The sequence below is a fragment of the Carassius carassius genome, chromosome 14, assembly GCF_963082965.1.
Source record: "Carassius carassius chromosome 14, fCarCar2.1, whole genome shotgun sequence".
NCBI lineage: Eukaryota > Metazoa > Chordata > Actinopteri > Cypriniformes > Cyprinidae > Carassius > Carassius carassius.
In genome coordinates this window covers 9,997,582-10,023,797 of record NC_081768.1, presented here as the reverse complement: position 1 = coordinate 10,023,797, position 26,216 = coordinate 9,997,582, and the positions used below count along the sequence as shown (strand labels likewise).

Here is a 26,216-nt window from a genome sequence, read left to right as displayed (position 1 = left end):
CCGGTGTGAGTATTGTATTAATGTTCAGAAGAGTATTACAAAGAGAATATAAGTTAAAGATGGAGAAACATTTTTTGAGGATTTAAGGGAGAGAGAAGAAATAATAAATAATTCTTTGATTCTTGATTAAACATCGGATTAGACATACTGTAATACAGTATTTTGGAAATTAATTACATTTTAAATGTCTTTTAAAAACCATTATGTCTGCATTTTACATTCTTACAAAAAGTCTTCAGATTTGAAAGGCAGTGAGTGAAACTTAGCAAGGCCATCAGTCAGCATCTAAAACTCGCTAATACCGTCAGTCAGGAAACCACATGAATAAATGACAAGGCAAGTTAGAAAAATCAACAGCATTCACATATGTGAACCCTTGCTGAACTGTATGCTCACAGAGGGTGTCTACTTTAATTTCTAGCTGATGTGGTATATTTAGTACATGGGACTGTTAAAGTATACTTAAGGTTTGGATCAGACTTGCTGTTTTTAGAGGCTTCCCTGAACTGTAATTATATATCAGGGCGTGTGCATGTATGTGTATGCATCTGTGCACATTTGTGCCCCACATATATGCCATGTAGACACATACCCATGTGCTCATGTGAGCCACCTGTGTGATCCCTACTGTGATTTGGGCTGTGCCATCAACCTAATGCTATATAGTCATTATATACGTACATCTCCCCCTGTGGCTGGGAGACACATCAAAATCCAGCACAGCATCTCTCCAAAGGCCTCATTTACCTTCTATGCCATACTTGCTGATATTTCCCACTTGGGCCAATCAGATAAGTCACACATGGCTTAACCACACAAAAGAGCACTTGGAACCCCTAGCGAATGTGGCACTAGGAAGAAGCCTCTGTATGCTTTAGATGAACACTTTTGAGAACCAGAATGCTATATGCAAAGCTTAGAGGGATTAAAAATAAATAGAAATCATACTACTGGGGAAAAGGAGACCATCAAGTTGGGGTTTTAAAAGTCCACTTTTATTTTGCAATATGACCAATATCCTATCATATTCAAGTGTGTATGAAAAAAGTTAAGTCACTGATTTATTTTTTTGAAAAAGCTAAATACAATAAGCATTGGATCAAGGCACATACAAGACTGGCCAAAGGGCATTCAATGCACTTTGGTCTTCATTTGTAAAGAACAATTTAACTGTGGCAACTTAAAAGTGGCTTGAATTAGATAACACAAAAATACAAATAAGAATTATATGAAAAAAAGATTGTTGACACTTTTATATTCCAAATAGAAAAGAGCCCAAATGTGTTTCTTGCCATTTTTTTCTGCCCACAATATTCCTTTTTGGAGGGCAACGTTTACATGATGTGGTTAACTGTACTGAGGGATACGGTAAATGCTGTTTCCCTTTGCTGAACAAGCGATACTGAGTTCTATATTGTGTTTTTGCCCATCCACTTTGATTTGACTGCAATGTTACCTTTCGTTTGATCTGTGTGCTTCATTTGCAAAGGAATTAGGATTATGTGCTGTGTTGCTGCCTCATCCAGGGCAGAGAGGAAGTAATAGATATCTGCTTCTTAAACGTTGCTGTGATGTAAAAGCTGGCAATGTTCTGAAACGGGCAAACCAGGTTTCCTGAAGAAACCACTAGGTTTCTGTGACACCAGAGTAAGACTGTGCCTGCCATCCTTAGAATTAACAAAACACTTGTCTTTATTTCCTTCGATCAATCACCTATGCCCTATATTCTCACAGCCTTGTTTTTTGTTGTATTTATTTTTTCCACTGACAGCAAGATAGCGATAATTTTGACCTGTGCTTATACTACATGGTTTTCTAAAATCTGATTGTTCAACACGGCAATGAAAACCCACTTTCACAGTTGACAAGTCATCATATCTCAGTAGAGCACAAAGTTTTTTTTTTTAATTGGTTTAAAACTATAAGTAAAGGAAGTACAGTACAAATGACTACAAATATCTAAAATATAGAATTGCAGTTTGAGGCAGCATACACCGACAGCTCAGTGATGGCCTGCAATCGGAACCTTTTTTCCTTTTAATAAATCGTCCTTAAATATAAATTATATGGCAAATGTACATAACGATGCTTTCTCAGTCTTTTCAATCCAGTGTTTTTCAAAAGACCAAGCAGTCTCCGAGTCACTCATTTGCAATAAAACGTCTTTGTAATCCTCGCACACTATCATGAATGAGAGTAATCTGAATCTGGTATTCCACTGTCTCTGTAGCTTCTGTTGTTGATACTGTTTTCACTGTGCGGGCTCTTGTAAAGACTTAAGCCATTAGGAGGAAAAATTGTGTGTATCACAAACTCCTCCTTTGAAACGGGCATGTGATTTATGGGAATCATTTGAAAAGAGGTCTCTCTAATCTCCAAGATGGAGTTGTCCTTCTTTGTTCCAGCTTCGGCGTAATCGTCCTTCCGCCTCCGCCCTTTGTTGTACGTGCAGTTCCTGGAAAATAAGGAACCGTTCCTGTGAACGTACCAGCACACCAGGGCCAACATGATGATAGCCAGAAGAGCCACCGCCCCTCCGATGATAGCAGCTAAAGGCAGATTGGAATTTTTGTAAGGCTCTTTCTCCTGCTCTCTGTTTAAGGTTGTGGTGGGATTGTACGGTTTAAGGGAACTAGTTTCTGTCTCTATGCAAACAGGTGTCTCGTCTGACAAGTAAATATTACTTGTCTCCATGGGAACCATGCATATCCGATAAGAGGATTCGGGCTCCAGAGCTGTGAGCAGGTACTCTGTTCTCTCCCCTTGGACGATGGTCTCTGTTATGGATCCAAAAGCAGGACTGTGGCCCAGCTTTAGCCAACTGAGCCTCAGGGCCGTCATGGGCTGGGATACTCTCCAAGATATGTGCACCGTCTCTGCGCTACTGGATTTGACGCTTATCGTGATGATCTTGCGACTGGACGGCGTCGTGCTACGATAATTTCTTCCCAGTTCTGGACCCTTAACAACAGGTCTTTTAGTCACATATGAGGGCCACTGGGGTCGAGAGGGTGGCAAAGTGTTTGAGACTGTGCTGGTCTCATATGTGGTTGGGATCTCGGTGTCTGAGCAGCCAAACAGCTCTGTGGATAGGTCTTTGATGGCCATCCCTTTCACCTTATCAGGACCTTGGCACATGAAGCCACGCACGTTGACCCTAGATGGAATACTGCGCAGCCAGTCACGAACCCACTTCATCCTGCAGTTGCAGTACCAGGGGTTGTTGCGCAAGAGCAGCTGGGTAAGGTTATCCAGGTCGTCAAATACCCCCATGGGTAGACTGCTCAAGTTGTTGCCTGACAGATCCAAACGGTACAGCTGTCGCAGAAAAGCAAAGGCACCTGCTGGCACGTGATTGATGTGGTTGTCTTGAAGATTTAGCTTCTCCAGGCTTGAGCCCGGCAGGTTTGCGGGTGGGGAAGTCAGGGAGTTCCGTACCAATGATAGCTCGGTCAAGTTGACTAAATTCACCAAGGCCATCTCCCCAATGGCCCTGTTTTTCAGGAGGTTGCCATCCAGAACCAGTCGCTTCAGGTTTATAAGATCCTGCAGGGATGCCTCTGAGATGGACGAGATTCGGTTGTCGTCGAAACGAAGCTCCTCAATAGTCATTGGCAGGCCGGAAGGTATGGTGCTGAGGTGGTTGCGGGACAGGAAGAGCAGCCTCAAATGGTTGCTATCCCGGAACGCACCCTCTTCAATGCTGACAGCTGACACGGAATTGTCATCAAGGTGTAATTCCTCAATGAAGGGAATCTGTGCCAGGGACGCGTGGGTGATAGTCCGAATATTGTTCTCCTGCAAGTGAAGTTCCTTGACATTCAGCGGCAAGTTGGTGGGGAACTCGTCCAGATTGTTGCAGTACAGGTAGATCTTTTCAACACTGTTCAGCCGTCGTAGATCCGTAGGGATCCCTGCGCTTTTGATGCGGTTGTTCTGTAGAAAAAGTACTGTAGCATCCTCTGGGATGCCTGAAGGGATGGAAGTCAAATCCCGGTCATTGCAGTATATGAAAGTCCCATCGCACCGGCACTGCGAGGGACAGGAGGCTGAGGTGACCAATGGATTGGCCAAGCCAAGCAGAAGCCCGGCTCTGATGAAGAAGACGAAGAAGGACTTGTAATTGCTTGCCATCGCTAATGTCCTCCTTGCGGTCGTTGCCCTTGGAGAAAAAAGAAGGGGAAAAGTCAAATTTATGCCATCTGAAGAAAAGGCAGTGTCCTGCTCTAATTGCTATTTTATGTACGGTGCCTGCAGTGCCTCGTTCATTATAAATGATTCAATTTAAGACAAAGAATACAATATTTTTGCTACTGAATTAATGAAAAGAGACTATTAACATTTCCAATGACATGAACAAATGAAAAAACTATGGTAGCGAAACTTGCCTGGGGTGTTTATCTTGATTGAAATCGTTTTTATATCAAAACAATACAAAGAAGTGAAAAAAGAAAAAAGGGATTAGAGGAGAGGAAAAAATAAGAGAAAAAGGGAGGACTGAGAGGTTCAGTCTAATTGAAGTGGAAGTATATTCCCAATCAGCTGTGGATGTAGATAACAAATCCTTAAACCCACTAGCTTTCCATGAATGAGATGCCTATGTGTGAGAGGTTTTATCTTTCTCTGTGTGTAATGTAATCGCAGGCTCTTGTTGTTTTACACATTTCTGCTGTTAGGCAGTGCATTTCAAGGCTGCATTTCATTGCTGAAACTGGTGGCAGAACACAGTCAGGCCTTGTTGATTGAATATTGTAAAACTGATCTTGTCTTTTTGCTCTTTCTTTGTGCATGATTTACGGGTGTTATAATTTACAAAAGGTTGGAGGCTATCTATCTATCTAGATACATATTTCTTAGGTTTCTATATAAGTATCTATATAATAGGTATCTAGGTATATAGGTATCTATATAACATATGTTGCATATATAAAAAAGTATTTCATATATAACAATTAAGTTTTTTTTCTTTTACATATTTTTGATTATATAGTAGACTACTGTAGCCTATGAAAGACATTCTTTAATGATCTGTTTATTTGAATTTCAAATTTTTTCTCGTTACTTCTATCTATGCATATTTATATAATAATAAATGTCAATTAACAACAGCAAGATCATCCATATTTGTCATACCTGATTTAGAAATGCCAGTTAATCCTCTGCTGCCACCCAAAATCCAATGAGGCTTTAAGCTCTCCTTTCTATTCTTTCAGGAGATATTTGTCTGTCTTGTCCAATGGGTCTCTTTGGTTATATCCTGACCAGGCTGGTATTTGTTGAACTGATCCTTGTTTTTCCCGCTGACCTCCTGTCTTGTATCACAGCGTCCACAGTTCATGCAATCAAAGGCTTTGCCATGGTAGATAAACCTATAAAGCAAGCAGCTCTGCTTCCAGACAGACCTCAGGCAGCTTTCTCCAGTGCAGGCATGCGATTTCAGTGAATTTAATCACAAAAAATGACTAAAACAAAAAGAAAGGGAATAAAAAAGAGAGAAGAATCCTTTTATTTTAAGTTGCGATTCCTAATCAAACTTTTTTGTGCGAATCAGAGTCCTCTTTGAGAAATGAACGGTTCCCGTCGCTCCCGTCTCTTTACCGAAGCAGACTGGTCATGGCATAAAGACCACAGTCCGTCTGCAGTATGGTGGGCTTAAATCCAGGGCGGTTCGGTTCTGAAGTCAGGCTCCAAAGTCAGCCCCGAATCCTGTAGTCTCACTCCTGGCAGGAGCATGAATAAAGTATCCAGCCTCGTGGCTCGAAAGCAGAATCTCCTGTGCTGCTGTAGCACTCCGCCTTCCTGGCTCTAGTTTCACGAACCTGTGCCCGATGTGCAGACACCCACTCCTTTTCACATGCTGAACTTCCTGGCAGGGATAGAAAGAAAAGAAAAAGAAGTCAATAAGAGCAAATTCTTTTATAACTGACAGCATATGACATCTAAATACGTCATGACGCCAGGAAAGGCATGTGGGCTTGTTGAGAATGAGTTATTGACTGTGCATAATATGCTGTTAGGCAGTGTTTATTTAATTCTGAGATGATAGTGCCAAGGCTGAGATTGAGTCAGACAGCGACGCAGTCGGCTGCAACTGGCCACTGTCCTTCAAACAGAACACTTTCACTTCACCATCGACAATACATTGATGTAAACCGATAGCTTTTTAGCTTCTCTTTTCAAGGTTTGCACCTAACATAAAAAGTACACCACAATGGATTGGATTTTTATGGATTGTTACGGCCTGTAGATTGCTCCACTGCATTTGAGACTTATCAGATGGAAGGAAGGGAAAATAAGAAGGTTGTGTGGTTGAGATGGGAACTTGAAAGTCCCTTAAGCTTATTGGGTTTCTGTATATCGGGGGATTTCTTTGCCTCTGGGTAAATGACCACAGAGAAAAGCCCCTGGGCTGCAGTCTTTTGATAGTGGACAATGTTTATGAAACCTGGATTAGTGGAGATGTTGTGTAGATTTTTATAAAAACCTTTCTTTTTCCTTGCCTTAAGCCGGTGCTGCCAGGCTAACCACATTCGCTGCCCTGTCTACCACTAACCCCTAACACCCCCCCTCTAGTGTTCTCTATGGTGAAAAGAATTCCTTTGCATAAGAAAAGCGACCACGGTTTGGGCCCTGTGACAATGGCCGAAGAACGTGCCCTCCCGCCTGGAGACGTACTCCACCGAGCTGTGCTTTCAGAGACACTCTGGAAGCCGAAGTTGAAGGTAAGAATAAGAGTCATAGTGAAGCATATTGCTGCTGAGGCGTCAGGCAGCCACCAAAGGTCCCTCGGGCTGCCCCGACAGCACCTGAACATAACGCCCTTGCACTGCTCAAAAATGTACATGTGAGATGAATGTGCTTTTATGTCTCGCAGACTCATGAATACCCAAATGGGATCCTCATGCAAGTCATCACCGGTGGCCCCAAGGAGTTCGTTCGTGCTTCACCTACCATACTCTAATTTCCCACGGTACATCTTTCCTGTAACATAGACTGACAATATGTATTTCTACGACTGACAGCCACCACCACAGTTTGTGCCCTTGCCTGAAACCCTTCTGCTGACCTGTGGATGGTAACCTTGCTGTAGAACACGCTGGAGTATGTCAGGCAACTTTGAAACCATGTATAAAGTGACAAGGAGAGATTAGGGAATTGAAGGCCCTGTAACTTGATTACAGGTCTCGCCAGCACTGTCTAATAATACACCCCATCCTTCTAAGTGCTCCATTTGCATGCTTTTGTATTAGTAGATCACCAAGAGCTCGGAAACAGCAGCTGTGACCCGACTTTAAGGACAGGTGATGGTTGACGGTGAGATTTCAATATGCTGACATGGACTAAGTTGCTTCCTTTTTGTCGAATTCTGAAACATTTTGAAAGATTTGCTACATGATTGCCAGATAAATTGAAGAGGAAAATAAGTACTTGCAGGAATGGTGAATGGTTGGTTAGCAATCGGCATGCAATTTTCCAACTGTTCCGAGGAAATGTATTGATTTGAAGAATTATGTGTGTAAAGTAACTTGCCATTTTTCCAAAAGTCTGACAAATACCAGACTGCAAAATTATGTGCAGAGCACTTCCTGGCACAGGAGCGGGCAAAAGCAAGTTGGCGAAATGCAAGCCCCTTTGGTTTTTCTGCCAAGATACTTTACTGAAAGTATCAAGGTTCACTCACAGATGGCTGTGTATTACATGATATTTCAGCTGAGATCTTACTCAGGAGACCTTGATAAAAGTACAGGTGTCTTGGGAAATATATGTGGACCAGTATTATTTTATGGCCGAAAAGGTCAAACAGAAAAGAAAACCTCAAACCTCTGCCTCAAACGCTTCACCAAAAGCTTGTCATGCTAGCTCTCTCAATAGGTCATGCAAACCTTGATCTGGCTGGATGATTGGCTGCATTATCCTTTCCTTCGTCTTCCCTTGGCTTCTCAGATTTCACAGAAGTGGCAGAGGCCCATTATTCATTACAAGTTAAGCATAAGGGCCCTGGCCTTCATTCTTCTGCTTTACTGAACTCCTCTCACTTAGAATTATTAGCTTTTTCACATTTTGTTAAACCTTCCAGCCCCCTGCCCCACCCAATACTCATAGCCAGCGAGAAAAGGCCACTGAATGTGACGGGCACCTCTCACTATCGTCCTAATAGGCCATATTTCCCGTTAGGAGATTGTTCTAATGGCCGGGCCTGCTTCTGCTCCATTGCTCTGCTCAAAGTGATGTTCAATCGAGCATCCTGGTTAAAATGGCCACAGCCACAACTAGCCTACCTTTTGCTCGTTTAGTGTCTTGAGTTCAGAACATTAGAGTTGTGTCTGAGAAATGGGTTAAAAAGGCATTTAAGGGGGATAAAATCATATTCTATTGTGATTATGCAACATAGAAGTGCAGAGAAAATATTTTTTTAATCTTAATATATTTGAAAATTGGAATATTAAATACAACCAAATATTTAGCTTTTCTATTATGACAATGCTTCTATTTGAGTTTTTCTGCATTTTTAGAGAAATTAGGGTAATGCTTAAGATGGCAAACATTCCACTGTTTTGAGATGTTTTCTATTAGCTCCCCAAAATGCTGTCACATCTGATCAGTGCCCATGCATGAATGAAGACATTTAGGATAAAATTAAATTTGCTTCTTCATTGGTAGGTCCTGGGCTATGATTATGAAAAACAGCTTTCTTATTTTCAATAGATAATAGATTCTGAACCCCAGGCGGGATTTGAACTAAATGCGCCTCTTTGTCATGTATCTTATGTCCATGAAGCCGAATCAAGCCTAGTGGGCCGAGAGATGAAACATTTCTGCCTACATATTTGGAAAGGAGAAGAAGGGATTGGACACGGCTTTAACGTTAATTTAGGAGCCGGCTATTGTCCTAGCAGCTCTCCTCTGGGTTCGGTTTTAGGGCAGATGATCCACAGGTTTGTCTCTGGCTGGGGTTCAGGCAGTGAGAGTGGATTCTAGGGGAGACAGGGGGTCTTTTTCTTTTGTGCTGCACTGAAAAGAAAGTGGTCTGTGGCAGCTGCACTGTTTTCCCCACTTGGGGGTGGTAGGTGCTTCTGTATCGGGCCTGTGTTTGTCAGATACACACACACAGACACTTGGAGGCCGAACCGTTGCTTTAATTACCACATATGTACCCCCTCCTAGGGTACATGGGGCAGCAGTCGCCAGACAAGGGCAAAAAGGGTTGGGTTGATTTACTGCACTGTACTTTTCTGTTTCCACTCCAAAGAGGAGTAAATTGCATCTGTAATAAAGCTAAACTTGACATCAGACAGTTTATTTAAAATATATATATATATATATATATAAAAATATAATTTTCAGGAAATTAATTTCTAGGCTTGTTTTTTCGAATGTAGTTTTGAAGAACAGCCTTACCGAGGTCAGAGGTTGGCTGCCGACACGAGAATTCTATGAGAACTATTTGTTTTTGTCCTCGCCACAAAAGGGTGACAGATTTTTTTCTGTAGGCCTGAAAGACATGACCATTTCATGTTGACTGAGTGAATGCCACGGACCACTGGGTTTAGCCTCCTCATTCGTGGCATGAAACAAAGAGTGCTGTCCTCCTGGCTGCCAATAAACATACACTGAATGCTTAGATATTTGAATAAAAATATAGAAAGTTTCTTCATTTTTATTCCTGTGTATTACTATCTAAAGGGAGACTGGTATTTGTCTTTTTAAAGCACAGAGGAGTAGTATTTGTAAATTGCTGATACAAATTGTTTATGCAAGTGAAAAAGACTGCCACAGAGTGCTTTGACACATTCAACAAAGAACAATGGGTTTGTTAATTTTATCACCGTCCTTACAAAGTCAAAACAGACCATTTGTGGTTCTCAGCTATTATCATCCTAAGAAACAAACCTATCCGAATACACAATCTTTTAGTACATTTGCCCATAAGAAGCTCAAAGCTATAGGGAAAACAACTTGTACTCAGTACATTATGAATTCAAAAAGAGGTCTTGTTCACTTAGGTCTCTTGCATAGTTGTCTAATGTGAATCTTCTTTTATAGCAGTCTTATATTCTGATTTAATCAGCTCTGACTGAAGGCTTTATCTTTTATCATTACATTACAGTCCCTCGCTCTTTATCAACACAAAACTATTATTTCAATTTTGACATTTTCTGCCTAACAGATATGAAAGCTTTTCTTTCAGATAACTTGGAAGGCTACTTAAAAGAAGGGCAATTCGTTTGATGGGAAAATCCTGAAGCAGCTGACTGCCTCAGATCTCTTTAGAGCGCCACACACTCACTTCTCTCACGGAAAAGCACAGGGCGCACATTTATTGCGCGCCAATCTCGTAGTCTTTTGAGTGTTCGTTAGTATTCCAAATTAGAACGCGATCCTCATAATCAACGAAGCTATCTGTTCTGCGAGCGGTTTCGATAATGGGAGAGTTCTAGTTTTGTCGCCTCGCGCGCAGTGTACATGGAATGTAACGCGTCGCATCCTCGATTCCCCCATTCTTTATTCCAAATCACTCTTTCTTAACACTTCTAGAGCGCAGGTTGGGCATTATTAATATATATTTCCTCATTTGGAATCGACGTCTGCTCGTTGCGTTTGCGTTAAAGCCTCTCAAACTAGAACAGATTTAAGACGCAGTGCGTTCAGTTTATTCGTTCCTGTTGATTACACGCAGTGAAAATACAAGCTGCATTGCGTTTTTTTCTAAACCAGGACTCGATATTTAAGGACTGGATATCAGTCTAACTGATATACAATGCTGATGGTAATAATAAAATGAAAGTTGAGCGTTCTTAGTGCGTTTATTCGCGCGCAGCAGCATGAAGACTTAAAGAGATAGTTCACCCGAAATAAATATTAAAATGGGTCGTATTCTTATCAAGTTGTTCCAAACCTGTATGACTTTACAAAATCCTTTTGTATAACTAGATGTTAAGTTTGACAGCCTCAGTCACCATTCACATTCATTATATGGAGAAAAAAAGATGCACTGGATCTAAATGGTGACTGAGGGTGTAAACCCTTAACATTTCTCTCTTACATATCAGGAGAAAGGTTTGAAACAGCATAAAGGTTATTAAATAATCCCATAATTTTATTTTTAAAGCTAATTATTGTTTTAAAATTATTTTGGAGATGCATCCTGAATGCTAAATTGGCAAATGAAGGGCTATCTACTGCTAAATTTCTTGACTACTGTACTTCAAATTGCTATTACATCTCCCTCGAATCCCTAAGGGTCTGCCTACATTCGCTATAAAATGCCTTTTCCCATTGCAAATTTCCAATGGATCTGAAAGTTTAGAAGCAAAGTCTACTGCATGAAGCTTTTTGGGTGTTTGGGATGTAAGGGATAGATGCAAATTTGCTCTATGCATGTTTTGAAGGTATTTAATCACCTCCGAGTGCTGAAATGCGTAAGGGAAAGGGTTAAAAACAGCCCCAAAAAAAGGGGAAACTCAAAACAAAATACACTTACCTGCCCAAGCAATAATTCAAAAAGGCAGATCAAAAAGAATATCCTCAAAGCATAAAGTCAGTCCGTAGGATAAATCCAATACGATGGAAGATGATTTCAATCCCCAAAAAGAGCCCAGTGTCAGAAAGGCTCAATAGCAGCAATAGTGCGAAAAGCAGGGTGTGTTTTTATTTCCACACACACTTGTTCACATACACACACACACAGACACACACACACACACTCCTGTGGCTCAGAAGAGACAAGATAGAGAAGTCGGCAGAGCTGGTAAGCTGCCTGGAGCTCACTGCAAGTGTGAGGTTACATCTGCCTCCAGCTCTGCTTCAACACAGCACTGATGTCATCAGGGGGGCGGAGCTTGTGGCTTCCTCCCCTTTCTTGCCCCCTCTCTCTCTCTCTCTCTTTTTTCTCTCTCCCACTTCCATCATGCTTTATTTACTGTGAACGCTAGGGGGAGCAAGAGAAAGAAGGATGAGAATTGAGCAGCCTTGAATAGGCAGCTTCAGTGGGCACTTCATGTGTTTGTGTTGAAGGCCACCAGAAGCCTTATTTATATGAGCATTATGTGTGTGTCTAAAAATTAAGTAATGGAATTTAAATGCTATAGATGCTGAGAAAAGGCAGAGCAGTTTATCAGCACTGGTATGCGCTTATTTAAATCAGAACAGTGAGACTTCTTTATTTTAGTGATATGAGTATGTGCCTGTGAGAGAGAGCTGTCAATGGCATCTAAGTTTCACAGCACATTATGAATTTTTAAGCTCGGAAGTCAGGCGTTATGTTCAGCCTCATTATGCTTATTAAGTATTAAAGTGGCTCCAAATGGCGAATTTGCTCCCTCATAAACCAGCGGTAGAGATTGTGTGTGTGTGTCATTGTCTCCAATGAAGACTTTTGAAGACTTTTGTACACTGGAGTCTGTTCCTGACCTCAGCAGACCCGTATGGATGAGCGGTTATTGTGTTCTGCCTAAACTCTTTGCCAGGAGATACAGTTCTCTTACACTATTTGTTAAGCAGATAGTTTACCCTAAAATATGAGTCATTTTTTGCTAAACCTCATGTCGTTCTATGACTTAATGCTTCTGTGGAACAAAAAACTGGAAATTTCTAGGCCACTCTTTTCCATATAATGGAAGTAAATAAGGACCGGGTCTGTGAAGCTACAAAATAACCAAAAACTACGTAAATATGGTCCATTTTCCATGGACTTTCCAAGGGGCTTTTTTCCCCCACCATCTGTTATTATATTGAAAAGAATGGCCAGTAAATTCTTAAATTGTAAAAGTATGCAGGTTTGGAATCACATTTTGTTTAATGATGAGAATTAAAATTTTAGGATGTACAATCCCATTTGTGGATTGCTTTTTTCCATTTAAAAGCTAGATTTTTTTCTCTTTTTATGTGCTCAAATTATTATCATCATCATTTTTTAATTACTGCATGAAATTTCTCCAGCTTGCTTTACCTGTATGTTTTTGATATTTTACACATTTGTTTTTCCCATAAAGGAACTGATATTTCTCACAGAATGTGGGTCAGTCAGTGACAAAATGCTAGTGTCCTTCAGTAGAATAGATAAGGTTGACCTGCTTTCACTACTGTGTGGCTTGACTGTTTACTGGACTGACATGAAGGAGAGCTCCCATTATCCCTTTCCCATGCTCCACCATGATTGGTTGTTGAAAGGGCTAACCTTGTCTTGTCCTGTGGCAAAAATGTATGGAAAACTGTATTTAAATATATAAAATACATATATGATAATATATAAATAGTGGTACAAATGCAGTCGCGGGTGCAATACTTCTTTAAAAGGTACTAATATATATTATTTAGGTATTAATAGACATCATAGATATAAAATGTCACAGATTACTTTTTCAATATCTACAAACAGTGTAAAATATACTTATCTGATATCACTGTTATGTATTACATATAATTGATTAATGTATATAGGAGTAGTTATTTATTTAGTTATTTGACTTTTTTTTGTAAATGTATTTAAAGTGTATTTATATTGTTATATGATAAGTATCGTAAAATAACTTCATTTAGCATGAGGGTTACCTACCACCTTTGCCAAACCATGTCTTGTTGCATAGCTTTACAAGCATCAATTGGAGGATTAAGCAGCTGAAAGATGTCCCATCCACCCTGGGCTTTTACAGCAGGTCTAGGTGTCGTGTTTTTAGGGTCAGAGGTGGAGAAGCAGGGCACAGTTGTAAGTGACAAGAGGTCAGTGCAGGGCATCGTGGGAAGAGGCCGTCTGTCCCCCCGTCTCGGGACGGATCACGACTCCAGCCTCTGCATCGACCCTTCCGGCATTTTTCTCTCCTAAATCTGACTAGGCTTTGTCTGTCATCAGCCCTTGATTGACTCTTAGACGTACAAAGGGCCCCAGTGGAGGGCCCCAAGAGGGTCCGATTACCACTATTTCAATACAGTTGGGGGAGTCTTTGGTTGGGGTCATCTGTTGTTTGGGAGGATGAGCATTCCTCATCTTTCCAAAAGATGCCATTTATTTTATCTGCTCCATCTCAATGTGTTTTGTCAACAGACATGACTTTGAAGGAGCTCTGGGCCTTCTCCTACCGCTGCCCTTCTCTCGTTCGTTGCAGTTAGGGGGTGGAGACAAGCATAGCTAAGTTTATTAAAGCACTTGATGCGGTTAAGTGTTAACAAGAGTGTTTTTAGTTCAGACTTTATGCCTGAAGAACGTCTGACCTCTGTTCACGGTACATTCTTCGCATGACAAGCAAATAAGTCGCATTAAATTGGTCTTTCATTCTTTGACGCGTGTTTCTTATATGGTGCTCTTCACTTGAATGGAATTTACAGCGGGAGTGTGTCAAAATCAAAGCCATACCTAAAGTCGCGCACTTTTCAAAGACTCGTTGAAGGGTTTGTCATTCTGATCTTTACACCTCAAGTGTATATTTCATCCCCCTGGCCCACTCTCAAACAAACAATCTTGAGCTCAGTGCTGTGCTGTCCAGCTCCAGGAGATTTGTGGAGTATTTTTCTAGTGTCTCCAGCGGCTCCACTTACACATACACACACACAGATACTCATATTTACCTAGACTGTAGACATACCATAGACTTAATTTGTTTTTAGACAAGCTAATTATCATTACTATAGACTAACCCAAACCTCAACCAGAAAGAATATTTACTAATGCATCATAATCAATTTATGCAAACGAAATTTTGGTTGTTGTTAATTATACAGCTATAATGTATTTTCTGATAAATTTGTTGTGTACAATGATTGCCAAACATTACTGATTGTTTTGTAGTTTAATACATTGTTACTGATTCTTCCAAAACGATCACATGTCATTTTTCCTATCTAAGCTAGCCAGTTAAATACAAATGTCTTTGTGACAAATCAGCAGAATTTGCTACCACAGTAGAAAACACATCACCAAAAACCAAATGTTTATAGTTGCAAAGCATAAAAATGGATGTGCTGCAATGTGAGATTTTCAGTGTCAGTGTAACACACAGAGATCTTTCTTTTAGAACTTTTGGGAGTATTTTTAACACAAATTTAGCAAAGTATGGCTTTGTAAGCACACATACACGCACTGTGTTTAGAATACATAGTTGCAAGGCTTTCTAAATCTTGAACACATGCCCAGTTAAAGGTAACTTAGAAAAGCTTTTGCCAAATATCTGCTTTGTGTTTTTTTTATTTTTTATGTATCCTTTTGATTAATTTCTATAATCATTCACCATGGGCAATTAGCAGCAATCTCTGTGCTGCTGACTTCTCATCCTCTCTGCCACTTCCACAGAGACCTCCGCAATATGGCAGAATGTGGATTGCAGGATGGGGTCCAGCTCCATGTACAAGTGTTCATGCTCATGGCAGCATGATTGAGTGGACATGAATTATTTCCTGCCCTTTCCTGTACTGAATGAGCAGTCCAACTGCCCCATTCTGAGATGGGACGCTGCCTTACGTGACAAGTCAATACTGTCTCCTCCTAGCCCCTTTTTTAATGCAGATCCCAGATTTTTAGCATCAACTTCCTTGGTCTCAGGAGACTAGAGTCTCCTAAGCAGCAACAACAGTCTCACAAAGCTGACTTCCTGCTGTTCAAGCCTGAAACCAAAGGTCTGAGTCAGCGGTCAGCACTCTTGTGTATTCGTGAGGAATGAGCAAATCCTCACAAATAGCCCCCTGGGTTGTCTTCTCCATTTTCCCCTTTGTGTCTGTCGCTTGTTTTTCTAAGGACCTTCTTGTGTTGGCCGCAGGGATAGGGGGTGGGTTTGGGTTGACTTGTCGACTGTGTGGAAACCTCTGGACCCCCCAGTGGTAAATGAGCGTTGAAACAATGGGCTGTGATCAGATTAGATAGCTCACCCCTCTAACCCCGCCCCCCATAGCCCAAACTACTCCGTTAGGCCTATCGTTTTTGCTAGAGATAAAAGATGCCATCAGCACACAATGAGTCCACAGTGTCACCACTCCAGCGCTCTAATGTAGCTCACTCAAGCACCTCGCTCTTTTCCTCTCCAACGGTTTACTGTTTCAGCCCTAAATCTGTAATTAGCCAAATAACAATCTTCTCACTCCCCGTCTTCACACTAGGAATTTAGCTGTCCAATTGAAAGTCTCTGGAGGACTTTCTCCTTTGTTTGATATGCACTGTTTTTCAAAAAGTTTCAAAGATTTTGGTTATTTATAAATCTGTTCATATTTTTTTCAGTTAATTGGAAGTTGCTTATTTCTGCACTTTAAAGTGTGTGTGTGTGTGTGTGTGTGTATGTGTGTGTGTGTGTGTATATATATATATATATATATAATATAGGATATTTTTATTATAACATTGCATACATTAGTTTAAATGCTATTTAAAAGTATAAATTTCAGTAATAAAGACATTTATAAAGATTATTCACAGTTTGAAAGCATAAACTTGTATTTGATATGGATTTAAAAGTATTGTTATATTACACATTTAATATAGAATTTTTATTCATATATACAGACACGCACAATTTTTTGTGATGGTTGGTCTTTATTCTTTGTTAGCCCGTCAGTGGTTTTTTGTTAGTTTCGCTCCTTAGAGAGGAAGCAATACTTAATTAAATTAAAGGTTCGCTGACACAAAAACACACATGGAAATTGTAGATAAGCTTGATAAAGCAGCATTCTACAGACCTGTGTACTCCCGCTAGATTTGGCTACATTTCAGGAAGTCCAGAGATTGTGCACAAAGAGAGTTACACAATGATTAAAGCTGTTGGTATGAGGTTTATTTTTTAGTATACTAGGTGCTAAACAACAGTTCATACCTTTGTTCATTTGCTGCCTTCATGAATTTTGATGAAGCAAGAAGAATGCAAATAGGCTTCGCTTGAATCCAATTTTAATCAGTGTTGGTCTTTATTTCTGCTAAATCCTCCAAATTTTATTCTTCTCTACCACCCAATTTTTTTTTATCTTGAGATATGACAGAAACCGCCATTCATAGATGCTCATAAAACTTGCTGCTATTAAATGTAACATATACTTAGATGTTTATAGCACTTTAAAGAATCACATCTGCTGTGAATCAGTGTGCCTGGAGAAAGACAAGAATGCGCCCATTGTGTTTTCATGTTCTCCAAACGAAGCTCAAACAATGCTTTGTGAGCTATGTGATTTTACGACGTCTCACCTCGCATTGACTTATGTTGTATCTACAGGAGGGCTGCATGTTTGCCTTGAGTTTCATTCTCTTTTCTTCTTTCTAAATAATTTAGCAGTGTTTGTAATGGAGGAAAATCATTATTGGTAATGAACCTTGAACGACTGAATACTAAGTGGCTTCTGCAGAACCGTAGAAATTTAACCCTTGAGCTTCAAGTGCTGTGAATTTAGGTCATCAGGCCATTGTACTGTTTACATAAAGTCGTTCATTTGCATGAAGTTAAACCTTTCCTTGTTGTAAACTAGACTGGCCACATCACGTCAGCAGAACTTGCAACCAGATTAAAAACAAATGACTTGCGATCATTTTGTCACTGTAAATCACTGAAGGCAAACGACCATCACTTGTTGTTCTGCTACTTGTGAAAAGGAAGTAGGACATTACAGACTAGTGTCTCGCTATTCTAACTCAAGTGTGTAAGACCTTGGCTTTGAACCTTCCCATAATGAAACTTGAGTCCTGCTGTCAGATCTGGGGTGTTTTTCTTAACACCTCAGAAGCATCTGTGTGCCCCAGTGCTCTCGAGCGCTTGTGTGACGATGTATCAGATGTACCCCATGTCTTTGTGAAGAACGGCTCAAGAGCAGACAGGAATGGAATGATGACAGGTAAATGAGGGGAACAGTTTGTGTACACTTCTTTCTTGAGCCCCCCCATTAGCAACCGTTGTTCCCAAAGTGAACTGTCAATTGGTCGCTGCCATTTGGGACGATGAAAGCTGAGGATTAAAGAAACTGGAGAAGGTTCCTTTCCAGTGCTCTTTGTGCTTGAGTGAAGCATGTTTATTTGTGCCATTTCCCATCGCTCTGAGACCATATGTGGCTGTCTGACCTATGCATTTGTGTTGAATTTTGGTTGTAGAGGTTTTTTTTTTTTTTAAGAAATTAAAAGTGACAGTAAAGACCATTATAATGTTACAAAAGATTTATATTACTGTACAAATTAATTGATGTTATTGCAAACTCTCCTTTAATCAAATGATTAAAAAAAGTATCACAGTTTCCACAGAAGTATTAGGCAATTGTTTTTTAAATTGGCAATGAAAATACATTTTTTTTTAACATCAAATCAGCAGATTTAAGGATTTCTGAAGGATCATGTGACTGTAGTAATGGCTGCTAAAAATTCTAATTTGCCATCACAGGGATAAATAAAACTTTAAAATATATTAAAATAAAAAAATATTATATATATATATATAATATATTTTAATATAAATAAATATTTAATATATAAAATGTATTTTAAATTGTAAGAATATTTTATTTGAATTAAAATATTAGTTTTTTTACTGTATTTTTGATTGAATAAATGCAAACTTGGTGAGCAGAAGAGACTTCTTTTAAGAAAATCAACTGAATTTTTGAACATTAATATATGTCTATTGTAATTTTTTAAATTTATTTTTTAAAGCAGAAGCCCTAGATATCCTGTCACCCATATCAGTCATGTTTTTCATACTGTAGTCTAAAACTGTCTCAGAATTGCCCACATGTATAGCTTTTCTCTTTACATACAACTTAGAGATTTTTAGACATGAACAAGATGCTATTTTTTTACTGTTAGCTTGCTCTGTAAAGCAGAAACTCTTGCTAGCATCGCCTTCAAATTGAAGGTCAGTCTAATAATGCAAGGATGACATTTCAGCCGCTCTCCTACAGTATGTGAATTACTATCCTGCTGAGATCAGCTGTGATGAAGGAAGTGAAATCACTCGTCTTTGTCTGTATGCGTGTGTGTGCGTGTGTGTGTGAATGAGTGACAATGTGGCGCCCACCAGTCTTTGTGGGAACAATGTCTGATTCTGTCATTCTGTTGTTTTTACATATTCCTCACACTGTTTTACATGTCTTAGCCTCAACTAAAAAGGACCCATTTGCATCCGACCCACAGCGCTGAGGCTGTGCTGCAGAAACCTGGTCAGTGAGAGATGGATGAGCAGGCATGCGGAGCCCCTTTTAGGTGAAGAGGAAAGATGGATGGTGGTGGTGCTGGTGTTGATGGGAGGAGAGGACGATGGAGGTGCCTCTGCGGTGTTGACATATTCTCCTCTAGGGCTCTGATCGTTTCCTTTCTGCTGCTGACTCGGGGCCCCCACTGTCCCCTACGGCCACAACCTGGTCCGTGTGTGTTAGGCTGCTCCTATAATCTAAGAACCATCAAAGACATTCAACTCCCCAAGACTTGCACATGGGGTTATTTAAGAAAATAAAATGGCTGTACAGTTTGTACAGTTTTATCATTGTGCTTGCATAAAAATAATGGCTGGTGTATAGAGAAGTGTTTTCTTCTATTATGTGCACCAGAACTGAATAAAAAGTGTTAAAACTGTCAACCGCTCTACTTTTTAGCTGTAGTACCAGCAAGCGATAGTGTTTCCATCTCCTTTTATTGGGAAAGCTTACTGTTGTCCAAAAATCTGAAACCACTAGTGAAAAAATTATTATATTACAGTATATTTTATCTAATATTATCACCAATATACACACACATCAATTTTTTATTACATGAATTTTTTTATTGAATATATCAGTGGCCTAGAAATAATGCAGAAACTTATATATTTTTTTTATTTATTTATTGGTCAAAACTTCTCCTCTGCACCCCCCCCCCATTAAAAATGTTTATTTCCAAGGTTTAATCATATTATAACTCCCAAATTTTCAGTGTGGTCTGTGATGTTTTTACTCACTCTAATCGAATGTGTGTGTGGAAATAGCTATACAATTAAGCTTCTCACCAGTTTATGTTAGGACATTGCAACCCCTAGTTGCCTTTACAGTGCTTAAGATGGCTGATTGCAAATTTTCAGCTTGGCACGTTACAGTGGGCCATTTGCAAGCTAATGTCTGGCAGCTGGCTTTGTGTGTGGGTGGGTAAAGGTGTGTGTTTGTGCCGTGGCCAGCGAAAGCTTCGCACAGCTTTTCTCAGCTGTATAAAGGTCATCTCTCCAATGCAAAAATGTCATATTTCTCTTTTTGGAAGCTTTTAGCAACTAAATTGCATTGTGATGTCTAACCTCGCAGTGCTGAAAACAATCGCATGTTAATGCTTTTCTCACATCCTGCCACCTTATATGACCCACAGCAGAGTTAAATGAGAATTTTCTCATTTTTAAACAAGTCCACGGAGTGATATTTTCGTCAGACGTGAGGAACTTACAAAGGCCTCAACGTTTCAATTAGTGGTTCTTCCTTAGGCAAACATCACTATTACTATTGTTAGTTTAGGGTGAGTGATTTAAATGTTATTCCACACCATTTGAGCTACAGATGTAAACTATACCTTAACTCCTATCTAGGATCAGAATAGACTGCAACCTGTTAAATTCCGGAGGTAAAAATTTTATTAATTTACTTATAGAGAAACTGATTTTAGCAATTCTGTTTAATCCTTTGAAGACTGATATAAAATTAGCTCTTTGTTAATTGATGGCATATGTTTCTGTTGAAGCCATCAGTAAGCCAAACTTTTTACAGCCAAATTCCATGTAAAGAACTCCACTTCCAATGAATTCTGAAGAGAAAGATCTACCTTTTTTAATAGATTGGCAAACAAATCTGGATGAAAGATGTCTTCAGCAACCACCCACTCCCACGAAGCACTAGAAATTTAGAGTAAGCTTTACTGTAAAAACTGTAATATTGTGACATAATAGCAATTTAAACAATTTTCTGTTTTAATATTTTTACTATTTTAAAATGTAATTTATTTCAGTGATGCAATGCTCAGCAAAGCTCATTGCAATATGCAGATTTGGTTCTCAAGATACATTTCTTATCACTGTTGAAAATTATCTTTTCAGGATATTTTGATTTATAGAAAGTTAAAAAGAACTGGATTTATTTGCAATAGAAATATTCTGTAACACTAGTAGTCTCTTTACTGTAGAGACTATTGTACAGTGATATAACACAAAATTTTTCAAACTCACAAAATAACAACGTGAAGACATGCATGTCAAGTGTACAATATCATCTATAAATGATATTTTGACAGTGTGATATCAACCCCATAGATCATTATAGCTCTGGTAACTTTCATGTTTAGTACATTTCAGATTTTCATCTAAATGAAGGGTAGAGCAAGCAAACATTTGCTAAAACCACTTTGTCCCGTAATTATTTATTTCATCCACATTGTCTTGAAGTATTTGTGGTATTTGTGTCCATTTGAAGTATACTTTTAGTGAGGTGAACAGCAGTGGAACACGATTCAGAGTTTTTACACTCCCGGGTCTCCATTCTTGACTTGTGTAAAGAAGCACACAGAAAAAGAAAAAGTGGAGGGGATTCCACTTAACCTCTGCAGGATTAGTCCTCATGCCTGCTTTAGCAAGGCTAAGAGGGAAATGTCTCAACACACGCAGTCGATGTGGGCTACCCTCAGCCTACTGAGATCAACTTAAGCCCGACTTTAGACATCAAGCTGGTCTCAACTTGCCGAAAAGGGTTGATATGCCTCTAATGGAGGGTGATTCCCTGTTAAACCTGCTGTTACCATTCAAGCCAGGATTTAAGAATTAGCTTCAGATTGAATGTACGTGTGTGTTTGTACGTTTGCCACTCCCCACCATTGCATTTGACCCCTGGAGGCATGTGGGTCGAACTGCGGAGACGACTGCCTCTCCGTAGTGTTGACTCAAGACGGTCGTTGACATTCCCCCACTGTGTTTGGCTTGGCTTTCGTCAGTTCTCCTTTCAAACATATGCCAGCAACTGATAAAACACACACTTGCGCAGGATGCCAACAGGTGAGGCCCCATTAAGCCAGGCAAGACAGTTGGAAGAGACTTTGCGCGTGTATACACATACTCTCCAAGCCCCTCGGCTCATAATGCTGTCATTCAAATTTAGAGTGAGCGAATGCTGTACTCCATAACAATGTTTAGTCTTGGCCATCTGATCTCCTTCCCCGTGTGCTGTTTCTCCCTGCTGTTGTGGATGGATGTGGCTCATTGTTTGTAGTTAATGTTTATTTCTGGTGTTGTGGCACTGATGTGACAGCAGAATGGGGTTTATGGATTTGCAGTGCCCGAGGAGGGGGCAACCAGAACAGCTGCGCTTGTGTATTCATTCATATCTATCTCATCATCGCCCTCCCAATCACAACCCTCTGAACCATTAATCAGACCCCAGTCAAGCTGCCACAAGCAGTGTGTCTCTCCCTCTCACTTTTTCTCTCTTTTAACAATGTGGATATCTGCCCAGAGACGCCATGTTGTGAAATTTCACGCCTATAGTGTCACTCTCTAGAAAAGAGGGTGGCGGAGGAGCGGTATACCAGAAAACAAAAGTGACGTGTCATTGTAGGCGAGAATTTAATCAGCTAAAACACGGCTGAAGCTTTTCGGAGGATACCAGGTGCATGTACACCTGCAAAAGTGTGTGTGTGTGTGCCCGCGCTTCCACCTCTTTAATTGGAGTGTGCTATCCTCACTAATGAATATTCTCTCCCCACCTCGATGTGGGTGGGAGAAGAGAGGCTCGTCTGGGAATTAGCACAATCCTGGTGTGCCCCCCAGAGAATTGGAGCCGCTTTCAGTCCTTCAAGCGCTCACTCGATCCTTCTTGACCACATTATCGCAAAAGAGCCTGCTAGCAATTTCCCAGAGCCGTTTGAAATTGTGTCGGAGTTGCGTGTGAAAGCGCTAACGTTCGTTCCTGGGGAGTTTGAAATGCACTTTCTGTGAGCTGTCATAATAAAGCGCAGCAGTACAGTATGTAAGGAAGGTTTCATGATGAGACCAAGGGGAATTCTGGGAGAGAAATTCCTTACTTTCCCTCGTATGGTGACAAACCACATAAAAGCCTCATGGAAAATTCTCACCTGTTCTTTTGACTTACTGTCTTTAGGGTATGGCGTGGGGATTTTGTGCCGAATGGAATGGAGGTTGTGATGTGCGCTACAGGAGCGATCACATCAACACGACAGTATTAGGGCTTAAAGAAAAGTCCACAAATGTGCAGGGTGGTCCACCTAATCCTTACTGCCCCACTGTCTTTTACCTGACCCTGAAATGCCTTGTCAGAACATGTCAGTTATGCTGGGGTGTGTGTGTGTGTGTGTGTATTTATGTGTACAACTGCTTGAAGTGACAACTGCTTTTATTTGTAGGGGTGAATCCATTACCATTACATTATTTTTCTGTATCTGTTTATGTATGCATGTACTGCTTAGAATTTATTTGAGAATGCTTTTTCAGGTTCTGAATTTGAATTAAATTCAAAGAAACAGACAGGACCCAGCAATACTAATTTAAAAGTACAATTAAAATGAATTGCAATGGAATACACTATCGTTTAAAAAGCAAGTATTTTTTGTTTTCATTCAACAAGGATGCATTGAATTGACCAAATGTGACAGTAAAGACATTTATAATGTTTTATATTACAAAATATATTATATATATTATATATATATAAAATATATAATAATTTCAAAGATTCAAATATATACTATTCTTTTGAACTTTTACTTGTCAATGAATGAATGCATCCTTAGTGAGCATGAGGCTTTTTCCAGAACCATTAAAAAGCACTAACCTCAACTACAGTATAAATGCTTTAAGTGTAATTTTCCTCTGGAAGGGGAAGGTTTGTCAGGAAAAATGTTAAATAATGAGCAGGGATTAGGACAAATAAGATTTAGTTGTGAGTAGAGCTACTTTGTGTATGTGCGTTTAATTGTGGCAGAAACAATTTTCCATAATATGTTCAGAGTAAAAAGACCTAGGCCTAGTTAATTTGTAAAAAATATAAAGTGACTCTGTGTGATGAAATGGTGTGTAATATAAAGTTGAAATGGCAAGAAAATTGAAAAATAATAAAATGGATAATAAAATAGATATAAAATCTAATTTAACTTATATACTAACACCGTTTACTGTTTTTAGTTTTATTAAATATGTACCCTCTTTCTAACAAAATCCCCTTCACTAATGTGGAAATCACAGTTCTGGCTTCATTGCACCTGAACTGTCATTGCCGCTCTCACTCTTGACACTTCCTGTCTGCAAGTTGAACCTTTAGGCTTTGTGTTTAGTAAATGTTGCTGTCCCTTTATTCACCCAGGGTTTCCCTGGAGAACTTTAGTGTGAACCCAAAGTAGAGAAATAGTTTAAGTTTTTGTGTTCTGTGTGTGTCGCAGTCATAGGAGAGATCGAAGCGTCATGGCAGTAAACACATTATCAAGTACGGCTCCTAGCATGATTAGTGTTTTTAACATACAAAAGTTCAAACTATTCACTTATAAGTCTGATATGTGAAGAGACCGTTTGAAAGTTTGGTTCTCTGTGAGCATTGTGCTATAATGCTAACTCTTCTAGCATGGAATCCCAAACCTGTGCAGCTGTAGTGTTTTGGATAACATCACTACATCTTTTGACTTTGTGTTTGGGAGTCCATCTGCTTGTTGTGTAAGCCAGACACAGCAGTTTTCCACAGCCTCATGGTGCTCTTTCTTGGTCTCCTGCTGTAGAGGGCTCTGACAACAAAACAAAACCAAACAAACAAAAAGGACAAAGATGGTGGTCCAGTAATCCTGCTGTGGCTATTTTGGAGGGATTTTCGGAGCAGTTCCCTCCTCGCTTTCCTCCTTTTATGTCCTAGATTATAAATCACCTTTTGAATCAAGGCATTAACCCAGAGGAAGATTCACTTGAGATTTGAGGGTTGGTCCTCAAACAAGTTTTTCAGATTTCTGGCAAGTAAACAGCTGCAAACTTTTGGGGAATATGATTAGAAGTTTATGAACAATGATCTGCACAACTATTTGTCTATGTCAATGGTGAGCGATATGACCAATAAAAAAAACAATAAAACGTATAAATAATATTCAGGTAATTTTTAAAGATTCAATTGAAAATTCAGGTTTGTAAAATTTTAAATTTTACTAATTACTTTTTTCAGTAAATATTTTCAGGAATGCTTATACAAAATTATATTATATTATATTATATTATATTATATTATATTATATTATATTATATTATATTATATTATATTATATTATATTATCTTTAATTTCTTATCAAAATGGCTACTAAACCATGGTGGATGGGTTTTTTTTTTGTTAGTTTTTTTTTTAGCATATAGCCCGAGATGCTGTTTATGTGATTCGCAAGTTGGGCCTTTTATTTTTACACTCCTAAACTGTGGTTGTACACCGTACTCCTCATTAGTTTTTTTGGGGGTGTTATACGGTGCTTAACAAGCTATTTGTTTATGTAGCTTCAGCAGGTGTGTCTCTGGGTTCACAAGCCACTATGGCAAGATTGGTTTGTGTGACTGTAATTACTAATTTAGGGAAAGTGAAGCGAAAACAAACAACGACGGAGGTGGAAAACGCTGCTTGATTGAGGGGTAGAGAGGGAGGACGGTTCTCCCCAGCTGCCTCCAGCTCCAGTTCTGCACAGGTAATTCCTTTCAAAGCCATCGAATCAGCTCAGACGATTGAATTTCAATGCACCTGGAAACAATGGCCCCTCTCCGTGCACTCAGCTGATTGTTGAGCTCCTGCTCTCTTAAAATGACATCTGCCCCGAGGGTGATGTCATGCCTGTTTTTCTTATGCTATATTTTAGATTTAAGAGGGCTCTCTCTCAATGCAAGCAGAAATCGTGTTTTTAATGTTCACTTTCTCAGCTCGAACCAATTCCGCATTTTGATTGACGATGTCATATCAGCCGGCTTTCCACGGATCTTCTGAAAGGTGTTTAGATTTTGCATTAGAGGAGCTGTTGGCACTAACCCTTAGAGTTGCCAGCACTTGTGTGCATGTGCACACCCTGCATCTATTTGTGGGGACCTTTTATCGTTTTAAGACCAACATCTAAACTGCATGTGCTTACACGTTTCACAGAGTGTCCTGGATTATACATGGAAGATGACTGATTTTATCACCGCTTCTGCATCCTTTATTAGAATACGAAGTGTCTGCCAAATTTTACACCTCTCTGAGGCTAGAAGCTCCCTCATGTTTATGCAGCAGCGGTCAGGAGTGATAAAGCTTTTCTACGTTACCGGCT

At 39.7% G+C, this 26,216-nt stretch overlaps 2 protein-coding genes across 4 annotated transcripts in view; one reads left to right on the top strand and one right to left on the bottom strand.

The window, feature by feature from the left end:
* macrod2 (mono-ADP ribosylhydrolase 2) overlaps positions 1-26,216 on the top strand; it is a 539,507-nt gene that overhangs the window by 88,495 nt on the left and 424,796 nt on the right. The gene's annotated exons all lie outside the window — the stretch shown is intronic.
* Positions 1,878-11,790, bottom strand: flrt3 (fibronectin leucine rich transmembrane 3). Its single transcript, XM_059565965.1, has 3 exons — positions 11,483-11,790; positions 5,134-5,866; positions 1,878-4,162 (listed from the first exon to the last, which is right to left on the bottom strand). The coding sequence occupies exon 3, from the start codon at positions 4,132-4,134 to the stop codon at positions 2,185-2,187; it is 1,950 nt and encodes a 649-aa protein (XP_059421948.1). The 5' UTR covers positions 4,135-4,162; positions 5,134-5,866; positions 11,483-11,790; the 3' UTR covers positions 1,878-2,184.